The sequence below is a fragment of the Leucopleurus acutus genome (assembly GCF_964270905.1).
Source record: "Leucopleurus acutus genome assembly, chromosome: 11".
Taxonomy (NCBI): Eukaryota; Metazoa; Chordata; class Mammalia; order Artiodactyla; family Delphinidae; genus Leucopleurus; species Leucopleurus acutus.
This window is the reverse complement of record NC_139152.1, coordinates 34,363,864-34,378,259: the sequence shown is the minus strand read 5'-3', so window position 1 is coordinate 34,378,259 and position 14,396 is coordinate 34,363,864. Positions and strand designations below refer to the sequence as shown.

General features: G+C 34.0%; 1 protein-coding gene across 4 annotated transcripts in view; it reads right to left on the bottom strand.

Annotated features, from left to right (window-relative positions):
• The window catches only part of PPHLN1 (periphilin 1), a 141,949-nt gene that overhangs the window by 48,634 nt on the left and 78,919 nt on the right, over nt 1-14,396 (bottom strand). For all 4 annotated transcript variants that reach the window (XM_082849942.1, XM_082849944.1, XM_082849941.1 and 1 more), the window contains one exon: nt 203-343. In XM_082849942.1, coding sequence (XP_082706068.1) covers nt 203-343 — 141 coding nt within the window. The remainder of the gene's footprint in view (nt 1-202; nt 344-14,396) is intronic.

Genomic DNA, 14,396 nt, shown 5'->3' with positions numbered 1-14,396 from the left:
AAGCAGGGGTGGAGGACCAAACTGATCAAAATTACTGTGAAATCAAATCAAACATTTTTTAGAATTTTTTACATTGTAATTTCAGGGTCACAAATGGAAAAAGACAAAATGAAATATTTATTCAATAAATATTTACTGTAACTACTGTGTACAAAATGACAGGAACAAAAGATTTTATACTTTAAGCAGACTGGATTCTCACCTGTTCAATCTCTTTGGTTTTTGAGGCTATTGCTTTAGAGCGACTGGTTAGCTGACTGTCTTCGAATAATTCTATGCCATCTGTTGCATTTGTCTCAGGTTCTTCTGGCTGGTCAATGAACAATGGTGCTGTGGATCCCGCCTTTAAAAAGAATTAGAAATCTTTTATTACTTTCTTAAAGGACATACAGCATTTTAGATGACTGAATATAAGCACCAATTGGCAGATTATCTCAAGAGAAAGTGCTAAATTTAACCTGTCTTAAGAAAAGAAACACTTTCAATCTTGCTATGCGTAATGAACTTATGTGAGGAGGATTAAAGAGGAAATGATGGCTACTTTTTAAATCTTAGGTAAGACAAAGCCTCTAGGTTTATTCCATTCCAAAATTATATTTCATACTATATTAAGACAGAGCTAGAAGGTTTTGTCCTGTAACTATTCCTTAAGCAATCTATATAAGAAACACAGAAGAAAAAAGTCCAACTGGAAGTGAGAAGTGTGAACACACATAAGCAAATATATTACACAGAAACATAGAAAAGGACTCTACTTCAGAAGTTAAAAATACCCTGCCTCCTGTAACCTAAGAATTTATTGAAATAACTGAAAAGAAAACAACTCCAAACAGCAATAATTATGACTTCAACAATACTGCAATAGTTCATTAATGAGTAAATGATCCCATAAAAAGCCCAAGGCCGATTATCTTACTTTCTAAAAATACTTTTGATGAAAAGAGGAAAACTAAATAAATGAGGGAAAACTATTATTTAACTACAATGCATTAGTTTACTCAAAAATTTATTCTATGATAAATGCCAAGCACTGCTCAAGTGACACTAGATCTATCAATGAACAGAACAGACAAAAGTTCTTGGCTTCATGGAGCCTGCAGTAAGCAGTAACTTGGAAAGAGTAAAGTTTGAGCTAATATATTTTACTGTTGTATATTTTAGTTGGGTGGGAGGTGAAGGAGGAAATAAGAAAACTGTACTTATCACAAGTTTATCAAAAAACTTACGGTTTTTGTGATTGACGTAGCAGCAAACAGCAGTAGGTTTACAGAAGTCACAAGATATATATTAATTAGTGGTATTTTTCATCTGTAAGAGCAGTGGCATTCCAACATCTAATGTGTTGTACACTGCCACGACCTCTTTAGAGTAATTTGGCAATATTTATCAAAATGTACCACATATCCCTTTCACCAAGCACCTTCACCTGTAGGATCTTAATCTACAGATACACACATGAGCAACGAATGCTAAGATATGGTTGCCGTTAGTGGCAAATGATTGAAAACAACCTAAATGTCCATCAAGTAAATTATGCACTATCTAGAACCATGGAATACTAAGAAATCATTTAAAAGAATAAGAACAGTCTAAATATATTGCATAATGTATCCTAATTTTTCTCCTGGCAAGTCCTGAAGGTCATTCCCCATAAATATACTGCCAGTTGTGTCAAAAACAAAAGGGAAGAGGGAAGCATGGGTATATATACCTTTATGCATATATATGAACACACTATCTCTGGAGGGATATTACCTATGGGGAAAAAAATGATAGAAGAGGCTGTCTCAATAGGGATAACTTAGAAGACACTGTACCTATTCCAATGCCTTTTGAATTTCTGACATGTGCATGCATAATCTACTTTTTTAAAAAACCTGGTTTTTATAAGTCTGAGATATATCTTAAGGGATTTAAATTGAAAGTATACGAATCATTTAAGGGGAGAAGATTCTGGGAAGACAGCAGAATAGGAAGCACTAGCAATCTGTCTCCCAACCTACACAAAAAATTACACTGGCATAATGTCTGATTTAACTATTGTGGAACTCTGGACTCTGTTGAAGTCTTGTCCCTTCCGAGGAAGACATGGGTGGTAAAACTGAGGTTAAATTCAGCTCTTCACACAGTAGCAGCTGCCCATCTCCCACCCCTACCCATTTGGCAGGAAGCTGTGTACATGTTCCTAGAGCAGCTTACACATTGCTTATGGGAGTCAGACTGAGGAAAAAGTACCCTATCCTTCAAATATCAGGGAACTGTGCTCCGATCACTGATTGCTGCTTCTGATCAGAGGGGCAGACAAACAGGCGAACAGCCATTATTATTATACCTCCCCTGACTGTTGCAAGCCCCTCTTATTCTGACTAAAGTGACTTCCAGGGGATATAAAGGACCAGAACCCTCCCCCCTTCATTTTTCACACCTTCCTCTTTTGGGAGCCAGACATTAAAGATAAGAATGTTAAAAAAAAAAACTGTATACATGGGGGAAGTTAGAAAGTAAATGGGCACAACAAGGGAAAGGCTCAGAAAGAACAGAGAAGACTTTGTTTACACCTCAGACTGATCCTCAGTACAGAAACAGCCAACAATAAAAAACAAACAGTAACAACAACAACAACAAACCCAGCAAGCCCAGGGGAACAGGGGGAATCTGACTTACAGAGTTACCACATTATTAGATTCAAATGCCCAGTGTTCAACAAAAAAAATCACAAATCATACAAAGAAACGGCAAAGTACTGCTCATTCAAAGAAAAAAATGAATCAACAGAAACTGCTCCTGAAAAAGACCTAATGGCAGATCTACTGGATGAAAAAACTTTAAAATAACCAACTCTAAGATGCACAAAGAACTAAAGAAAGTTGTGGGAAAAGCCAAGAAAGCAATGTGTGAACAAAATGGAAATATCAATAAAGAAATAAACTTAAAAGGAAATGAAAAAGAAATTTCATAGCTAATAAGACCAATAATTACAATAAAAAATTCACTAGAGGGATTCAAAGGCAGAAGAAAGAATCAGTGAACTTGAAAAACAGGACAAGGAAATAGGAAATTATTGCCTGAAGGACAGAAAGAAAAAAGATTGAAGAAAAGTGAACAGAACCTAAGGGATCTGTGGAGCACCATCAAGTGGACCAATATACACTTAATATATACATCCTTCTGGGAATCTCAGAAGGAGGAGACAGAGAAAGGGGCAGAGAAGATACCTGAATGAATAATGGCTGAAAACTCCCAAATCTGATGAAAGACATGAATATAAACATCCAAGAAGCTCAAAAAAACCCAAGATGAACTCAAAGATGCTCAAAAGACACATTATAATCAAACTTTAAAGATAAAGACAAAGGGAGAATCTTGAAAGCAGCAAGAAATCATCATCATCAATACAAGGGGTCTTCAACTAAGATTAAGCAGATTTCTCATCAGAAACTTTGGAGGCCAGAAGACAGTGGACTGATATGTTCAAAGTGTTAAAAGAAAAAACTGCCAACAAAGACTGCTATATCCACCAAAACTGTCCTTCATAAGTGAGGGAGAAATTAAGACATTCCCAGATAAACAAAAGCTGAGGAAGTTCATGATACTAGATCTGTCATGCAAGAAATGCTTAAGGAAGCCCTGCAAGGTGAAATGAAAGGACACTAGATGGTAACTCGAAGCTGTATGGAGGAATAAAGAGCTCAATAAAGTTAAATGCATAGTTAAAACAGCTAGTATTACTGTAAATAGTTGGAAACTGCACTTTTTATTTGCAACATGATTTAGGAGACTATGACATTTAAAGAAAAAAATTATTAGTGTAAAAACTAGTATCACTGCAATGTTGGTTTATAACTCCAAGTCTTATTTTCTAGATAATTTAATATGCTAATGTATTTAAAATAATTATTAGTTTATGGTTTGGGGCGGCACACAATGTATAACGATGTAATTGTGGAACATCAACAAATGAGGAGGTAGAGACAGAGCTGTAAAGGAGTACAGGCTTTGTATGTTATTGCAGGTAAGCTGGTATAAATTTAAATTAGTGTTACAATTTTAGGATGTTAAATGTCTTCTCCATTGTACCCACAAAGAAAACAGCTATAAAATATACACAAAAGGAAACAAGATAGAAATTTTAACATTTCACTACAAAAAATCAACTAAAAACAAAGAAGACCTGAATGCAGGAAATGAAGAACAAAAAAGCTACAGGGCATATAGAAAACAAGTAGCACAATGACAGGAGTAAGTCCCTCCTCAGTAATTACTTTCAAGTGTAAATGGTTTAAATTCTCCAGTCCAAAGACAGAAATTGGCAGAATGAATAAAAACATATGATCCAACAATATGTTATCAACAAGAGATTCACTAGAGACCCAAAGGCACAAACAGGTGGAAACTAAAAGGATGGAAAAAAGATATTCCATGCACATAGTAAACAAAAGAGAGCAAGAGTGGCTATAATAATATCAGACAGATAAACTCTAAATAAAAAAAGGTTACAAGAGACAAGGACATTATGTATTAATAAAAGTTTCAATAAAGCAAGAAGATATAACAATTACAAACATTTACACACCTAATGACAAACTATAAAAATATATGAAACAAAACCTGACAAAATTGAAGGGAGAAATAAACAGTTTCACAATAATAAGTAAGGAAATAAGTAAGGGAATAGTGGGCTTAAGCAACACAATACACTAACTACATCTAACAGACATATACAGAACAATCCACCAAACTTCAACAGAGTATACATTCTTCTCAAGTGCACATGGAACATTTCCCTGTATTGGGGCACATATTAAGTCTCAACAGATTTAAAAAGAAAAATCTGGAAAATTCACAAAATTCTGGAAATTAATGCACTTTTAAACAAACAAAGAAAAATCACAAGGGAAAGTAAGAAATACTTAGAGATGAATGAAAATGAAAACACAACATACCAATGAAAAGAAAACAAAATGCAGTACACACACACACTGCTATACTTAAAATAGATAACCAACAAGGACTTACTGTAAAAAAATTTTTAAAAAAAGAATGTACTCCTAGCCCATCCAAAAACCCCAATCAATTTCCCAAAATATCACTAAAGTATCTTTTAAACCTATTTAAAAATCCACTAAGGAATTCTAAATAATATAAAGCATTTAACACACACACACACACACACACACACACACAATATAGTACACACATACACAGTAGAATATTACTCAGCCTTTTAAAAGAAACAGGAAATTCTACAATATGCTACTACATGGATGAACCTAGAAGACACTATGCATAATGAAATAAGCCAGTCACACAAAAAAAATACTATATGATTCCACTTAAGTACTTAAAGTAGTTAAAATCATAATGACAGAAAGCATAATAGTGGTTGCCAGGGACTGAGGGAGGGAGAGAATAAACTGATAAAATTGCTTTGGAGAGTTGTTGTTTAATTGGTGTAGAGTTTCAGTTTTACAGGTGAAAAGAGTTAAGGGGATGGAGGGTGGTGATGTGCATAATAATGTGAATGTATTTAATACCACTGAACTATACACTTAAAATGGTTAAGATGAGCCTTAAATGACACAATAGACCAGATAGATTTAATTGATATTTATAGGACATTCCATCCAAAAACAGCAGATTACATTTTCTTCTCAGGTGCACATAGAACATTCTCCATGATAGATCACATCTTGGGTCACAAATCAAGCCTCAGTAAATTTAAGAAAACTGAAATCGTATCAAGCATCTTTTCTGACCACAACGCTATGAGGTTAGAAATCAATTACGGGGAAAAAAACGTAAAAAATACAAACACAAGGAGGCTAAACAATACGTTATTAAATAACCAAGAGATCACTAAAGAAATCAAAGAGGAAATCAAAAAATACCTACAGACAAATGACAATGAAAACATGACAATCCAAAACCTATAGGATGCAGCAAAAGCAGTTCTAAGAAGGAAGTTTATAGCAATACAAGCCTACCTCAAGAAACAAGAAAAATCTCACATAAACAATCTAAACTGACACCTAAAGGAACTAGAGAAAGAAGAACAAACAAAACCCAAAGTTAGCAGAAGGAAAGAAATCATAAAGATCAGAGGAGAAATAAATGAAATAGAAACCAAGAAAACAATAGTAAAGCTCAATAAAACTAAAAGCTGGTTCTTGGAGAAGATAAACAAAATTGATAAACCATTAGCCAGACTCATCAAGAAAAAGAGGAAGAGGACTCAAATCAATAAAATTAGATATGAAAAAGGAGAAGTTACAACAGACACCGCAGAAATACAAAGCATCCGAAGAGACTACTACAAGCAACTCTATGCCCATAAAATGGATAACCTGGAAGAAATGGACAAATTTTTAGAAAGGTATAACCTTCCAAGACTGAACCAGGAAGAAGTAGAAAATGTGAACAGACCAATCACAAGTAATGAAATTGAAACTGTGATTAAAAATCTTCCAACAAACAAAAGTCCAGGACCAGATGGCTTCATAGGTGAATTCTATCAAACGTTTAGAGAAGAGCTAACACCCATCCTTCTCAAACTCTTTCAAAAAATTGCAGAGGAAGGAACACTCCCAAACTCATTCTATGAGGCCACAATCACCCTGATGCCAAAACCAGACAAAGATACCACAAAAAAAGAAAATTACAGACCAATATCACTGATGAATATAGATGCAAAAATCCTCAACAAAATACTAGCAAATAGAATCCAACAACACATTAAAAGGATCACACACCATGATCAAGTGGGATTTATCCCAGGGATGCAAGGATTCTTCAATATAGGCAAAGCAATCAATGTGATACACCATATTAACAAATTGAAGGAGAAAAACCATATGATCATCTCAATAGATGCAGAAAATGCTTCTGACAAAATTCAACACCGATTTATGATTAGAACTCTCCAAAAAGTGGGCACAAAGGGAAACCACCTCAACATAGTAAAGGCCTCATACGACAAACCCACAGCAAACATCATTCTCAATGGTGAAAAACTGAAAGCATTTCCACTAAGATCAGGAACGAGACAAGGATGTCCACTCTCACCACTATTATTCAACATAGTTTTGGAAGTCCTAGCCACGGCAATCAGAGAAGAAAAAGAAACAAAAGGAATACAAATTGGAAAAGAAGAAGTGAAACTGTCACTGACTGCAGATGACATGATACTATACATAGAGAATCCTAAAGATGCCACCAGAAAACTACTAGAGCTAATCAATGAATTTGGTAAAGTTGCAGGATAAAAAATTATTGTACAGAAATCGCTTGCATTCCTATACACTAATGATGAAAAATCTGAAAGAGAAATTAAGGAAACACTCTGATTTACCATTGCAACAAAAAGATTAAAATACCTAGGAATAAACCTACCTAGGGAGACAAAAGACCTGTATGCAGAAAACTATAAGACACTGATTAAGGAAATTAAAGATGATACCAACAGATGGAGAGATATACCACGTTCTTGGATTGGAAGAATCAACATTGTGAAAATGACTATACTACCCAAAGCAATCTACAGATTCAATGCAATCCCTAGCAAATTACCAATGGCATATTTTACAGAAGTAGAACAAAAAAATCTTAAAATCTGTATGGAGACACAAAAGACCCCAAATAGCCAAAGCAGTCTTGAGGGAGAAAAATGGAGCTGGAGCAATCAGACTTCCTGACTTCAGACTGTACTACAAAGCTACAGTAATCAAGAGAGTATGGTACTGGTACAAAAACAGAAATATAGATCAATGGAACAGGATAGAAAGCCCAGAGATAAACCCATGCACCTATGCTCAACTCATCTATGACAAAGGAGGCAAGGATATACAAGAGAAAAGACAGTCTCTTCAGTAAGTGGTGCTGGGAAAGCTGGACAGCTACATGTAAAAGAATGAAATTAGAACACTCCCTAGTACCATACACAAAAATAAACTCAAAATGGATTAGAGACCTAAATGTAAGACTGGACACTATAAAACTCTTAGAAGAAAACACAGGAATAACGCTCTTTGACATAAATCACAGCCAGATCTTTTTTGATCCACCTCCTAGAGTAATGGAAATAAAAACAAAAATAAACAAATGGGACCTAATGAAACCAAAGCTTTTGCACAGCAAAGGAAACCATAAACAAGACGAAAAGACAACCCTCAGAATGGGAGAAAGTATTTGCAAACGAATTAACAGACAAAGGATTAATTTCCAAAATATATAAATAGCTCATGCAGCTCAATATTAAAAAAACAAACAAGCCAAGCCAAAAATGGGCAGAAGACGTAAATAGACATTTCTCCAAAGAAGACATACAGATGGCCAAGAAGAACATGAAAAGCTGCTCAACATCACTAATCATTAGAGAAATGCAAATCAAAACTACAATGAGGTATCACCTCATACCAGTTAGAATGGGCATCATCAGAAAATCTACAAACAACAAATGCTTGAGAGGGTGTGGAGAAAAGGGAACCCTCTTGCACTGTTGGTGGGAATGTAAATTGATACAGCCACTATGGAGAACAGTATGGAGGTTCCTTAAAAAACTAAAACTAGAATTACCATATGACCCAGCAATCCCACTACTGGGCATATATACCCAGAGAAAACCATAATTCAAAAAGACACATGCTCCCCCAGTTTTCATTGCAGCACTATTTACAATAGCCAGGTCATGGAAGCAACCTAAATGCCCATCGACAGATGAATGGATAAAGAAGATGTGGTATATATACGCAATGGAATATTACTCAGCCATAAAAAGGAACAAAATTGGGTCATTTGTAGAGACGTGGATGAATATAGGGACTGTCATACAGAGTGAAGTAAGTCAGAAAGAGAAAAACAAATATCGTATATTAACGCATATATGTAACCTCGAAAAATGGTACAGATGAACTGGTTTTGCAGGGCAGAAATTGAGACACAGATGTACAAAACAAACGTATGGACCCCAAGGGGGAAAGCGGTGGGGGCGGGGTGTGTGATGGTGGGATGAATTGGGAGATTGGGATTGACATGTAGACACTAATATGTATAAAATGGATAACTAATAAGAACCTGCTGTATTAAAAAAAAAAAAAAAGATACCTGTGTCCCTACTGCCACCTAATGGTTCTTTGAGCATTAAGGTCTCCATTGCATAGTTCTTTTTTTCCCAACTGCTGACACTATACCAATAAACTGGCTAAATGTGACCATATCAAACTATGTACCACTAGTCTTACTGTGGCAAAACTCTGGGGCTCATTCTGGCTTCTGGAAAAAGTCATGTTAACTGTCTCCTTTTTCCTCTTTGCATTTGGGAATGTATATCCCCCTACTCCCCATGGTTGTTTGGTGTAAGTATCCTTTTAAAAAAAGATTGTTTTATTATCTATCCACTGTGCAATAAAAGTGATGTGGAACGTAAAAAAACAAACAAACCAGTTAAGATGGAAGTTTTATGTTATATGTATTATACTACAATAAAAAATAATTTAAGAAATAAATCACAATATCAGTATATGGTTTCTAACACTAGACAGACAACAGTTCATTTCAGATGATGTCAAGAAAGATTATTTATACTGTGTTCTGACTACCCCACAGTCAAAATAATTCTGCCACTAGATTCCATCTTAGTTAGGTCAATGCAAAACAAACAAAACAAAAAGTTATTAAAACACACTCAAAATAGGAACTTCAAGCTTCATCATAATTCTAGACCTACATACAAAAATATAAATTGATGAGCATAATAAACACATCAGAGTAGATGAGTTTTGGGAAAATAAAAGGCAAGTAACGAAGAGAGAAATAACTTGAATTGACACTAAAAGAGCTCATTAGCTACAGTAATCAAAACAGTATGATACCAGCATAAAAAGAGACACATAGGCCAAATGGAACAGAACTGAAAGTCCTGAAATAAACCCATGCATATATGGCCAACTAATATTTCACAGAGGAGGCCAGAATACTCAAAGGAGAAAAGAAAGTTTCTCCAATAAATGGTGCTGAAGAAATCAGGTTATTCACATGTCAAAGAAGGAAACTAGAGCCCTAACATACACTATTCACAAAAATTAACTCAAAATGCACTAAAGACTTAAATGTAAGACTGGAAACCATAAAACTCCTACAAGAAAACAGGAAAGAGAGTTCCTTGATATGGGTCTTGGCAATGATTTTTTAGATATGACATCTAAAACACAAGCAACAAAATAAAAAATAAACAAGTGATATTATATCAAACTATGAACCTTCTGCACAGCAAAAGAAATGATTAACAAAATGAAAGAAAAACTACAGAATGGGAAAAAAATATTTGCAAATCATATATGTGGACAAAGAGTTAATATCCAAAATAAAGAACTCATACAACTCAATAGCAAAAAAAAAAACCCACACAAAACCAAATAATACGATTAAAACATGGGCAAAGGACCTGAATATAAATTTTTCCAAAGAAGATATATGAATGGCCTACAGGTACATGAAAAGGTGCTCAACATCACTAATCATTAGGGAAATGCAAATCAACACCACAATGAAATATCACCTCACACCTCTTAGAATGACCAGCCTCAAAAGGACAAGATGTAACAAATGCTGGGAGGATGTGGAGAAAAGGGAACCTTTGTGCACTGTTGGTGGGATTGTGAATTGGTACAGCCGCTACAGAAAACAGTATGAGATTCCTCAAAAAATTAAAAAGAGAACTACCATATGATCCAGCAATTCCACATCTGGGTATATATTTGAAGAAAATGAAAACACTAACTCGAAAACGTACATGCACCCCAATGTTCATAGCTGCATAATTTACAATAGCCAAGATACAGAAGCAACTTAAGTATCAATCAACTGATACACAGACAAAGAAGTTACATGCACAATAAAATATTATTCAGCCATAAAAGAAAAAGAAATTCTGCCATTTGCAACAACATGGATGGACCTTGAGGGCATCATGGTAAGTGATATAAGCCAGACAGAGAGAGACAAAAACTGTATGATCTCACTTATATATGGAATTGTTTTAAAAACTCATAGAAAAAGAGATCATATCCATGGTTACCAGAGGTGAGGGCCGGGGAGTAGTGGGGTGGGAATTGGATGAAGGTGGTCAAAAGGTACAAACTTCCAGTTATAAGATAAATAAGTACTGAGGACATAATGTACAACATGGTGTTTATAGTTAACAATGCTGTATGGTGTATTTGAAAGCTGACAAGAGAGTAAATCCTAAGAGTTCTCATCACAAGGAAAAAAATATTTTTCTTTTTTGTGGTGTTTATATGAGACAATGGATATTAACTAAACTTACTGTGATAATCATTTCACAATATATGTAAGTCAATTCATTATGCTGTACACCTTAAACTTATACAGTGCTGTATGTCAATTACATTTCAGTAAAACTGGAAAAAAAGAGCTTATTAGTAATTAAATTTAGTTTAGTTCATTAGATATATATTATCCAAGGTACTGGAGGGAAAACAAGACATGAGATACATTCTATCTATCTATCTATCTATCTAAATAACTAGACAAGTAAAAGAAATTTTTAATAAAGGCAATATAAGGTCATCAGTGAAATAGTGGCAAAAAACTTTACAATAGGAAAGGAAGAAAAGTGGAATCAAGAAAGATATTGAGTCTTATTATCTCGAGCACTATTGATTTCACTGAATGGATCTGAATTTGAAAGAGGGCCATGGAAGTTGGGCATACTTCACTAGGGACAGGGTAAGCGGAAAATAACACCTGATACATGGAAACAACATAATTCACATTTTCACATTTAAATAAGAAACATTTAAAAATTTTCTTCTGCAGCAAGAAGCAACAACCTGCTCTACTGCGACATTCTAATAATCTCTGAATAATTTGCTTTTCATTTTGATAGCCAAAAGCAAAACTCTCATGGCCATATATTTACAGATAGTAAATTATATCTCTACCAAACTTGACTGCAAGCTCTTTGAAAGCTAAGATGGTGTCTCTAATGCAGTGTTTGACACAAACAGACACAGAATGAATATTTAGTGAATTTAAATAAACTATGAGAAAGCCAGTATAGTATTATTTTCTGAAAATACATGCCTTAAAACACTAATCCTAAAATTAGCACTGTGAAAAAAAAATTCAAGCCAAAAATTTGATAAATTATGCAAACTTTATTATTCATCCTCCTGTCACAGACCACTGATGAGCATATTAACATATTAAAATCTCTGAAAAGTGCTGAAGTGCCAAAATCAACCTTCCTCTTTTAAATCTAGCATTTCCCAAATGTAAGGGGGCTAACAGAATCTTTTTTGTTCTTCCTCAGACCACTAAGACCCTTCAGAATTATCATTCTATCAAATACTTTGGGAAATTCTCTATTAGAGTCCAAAAGGTAAATGTATGCAAACTGTTACAGAAGAATGAACTATAATATTCCTGAATATTTAAACATATCACTGAATTTACCTTCAATTTCACTGGACTCTCTATAAACTACATGGTCTCCCAACCAAATTGCTTAAAACTATATTGATGACAGCAAGAGAAGATAAACTGGAAACTTAAATATTTAATCTCCTCTCTATTCAACAGCTAATATAAAGATTGCCACAATTAGATTTAAACACACACACACACACACACACACAGCACTATGTCAAACTCTTCCACAGCATCAAAGTCCTTTTTTCCTTCCACCTTATTCTTTCAAATCAGAAAGGAGTTTATAGAACCAAAGTCAAAATTCTCAAAAAGTTTATTTCTCATAAAACATAGATCACTGAAATGAGCAACTATTTAAAAACTACCCAAGAACAAATGTGACTATCTGTGCCCAAAAGACAGAGTATCGTTAAGAATTTCTCAACTGCTTTATCTCCAGTATGGAAAAGTATCAATGTAACTTGAAGAACATTTAGATGCTACGAGATTGATAATGCTGCTCAACACTCATGATGTACACCAACTAACAAACATACTCAAGTAATCTCAACCCTGTTCTCACCTTGCCTTTGGTCCAACAAAAAATCATGTCTGACCTATGACCCACATATAGATTTTTAGGATTACTGACTTCTCATTAATTCAAAACCTAGCAAATTCTGGGCATATTTTAGAGAAAAAACAAGAAGCCTGAAAAAAAGTCTGTCTAGACCCAATGTCACTGACTATTCAGAGTCAAAATCCAGTCAAGCAATGAAAAAAGATTATAAATAGAATATTTAAAATCTGGAAAAGGTGGATAATGAGATTTTTTTTTAATTAAGAGATATCAAAAATGACGAGGGGGGAGAAAGACTATATCTTAATAAAGCTTTGCTAATTGAAGATACAGTATTTAGGAAACAAAAAATTAAGTATTTTTGGAAGTTTTTGGTTTAAGTACTCTGAGAAAAATTATCAGCTGTCCAAATTAGCAATTTTAAAGCACATATTTCTATTATTAATATAAAAACCATTATTCTAAATTATTAAGGAAAATAGGCAAACTGACCCTATTAATGTATTAGTGTATTGTTCATGCTTTTAAATAGTGCTAGAAAGGTACCAAAGAAGAACAGCTTGATATATTTGTATCTTTACTTGAAAATACGCATAAATATCTATTATTATAGCTATAGTAACAAGGAAACCTTGACCTATTTAAGAACAACTGATAGCTAAATGACAGATCAGCATTTTAAAAAAGAAAGGCTCTATTTCTGAGTACTGATAGGGTTTGTACTGGTTTGTACTTTCTATGAGCAGTGTACATTAGTTATTTTGGAAAGGATCTTTTCATAGTGTATTAAGATGTATGTAGGTATACAATTTGTACATCGAATTCTAATGCTTGATCTGTTTTATCAAAGGACCTTCCTTAAAAGGCAACCAAAAATATATTGTAAAGTGAGAAATCTCCTCCGAATATACATAATTTGTCATCGTACAGAGATTTTTATATTCTCTGCCAGGTCAAAATAATTCCTCTAGTAACAAATTCTAAATCTAGAAGCTTAACTTGGCCCACAAAATATCTGTATTTCCCTCTATTACAGGTTATAGAGAAATTTTTCAGTTCATTTTCAAATATTTTAATGAAAACATTCTATAAAGAGTATTCTGTGGACCCAAAAATGTTCTCATTTTTTGGTACTCAAGACTCATCAAAAAGTACAGGTAGACCAAACAATGCATAATTGCATTTCTTGGAATATTTATGAGATAATTTGCATAGAATATAACATGCAATATAAATATAGCCCAAGATCCAAGGTTTAATTAGATTTTTGTTCTGAATTCACTGATTTATGACTAGTGGCTTAGCATGATTTCTAGAAATACTTTTAAAAGCTCACAAAAGAAGGATATAAATATTGCATTTTCCTTATACTCCATATTTATACTATTCT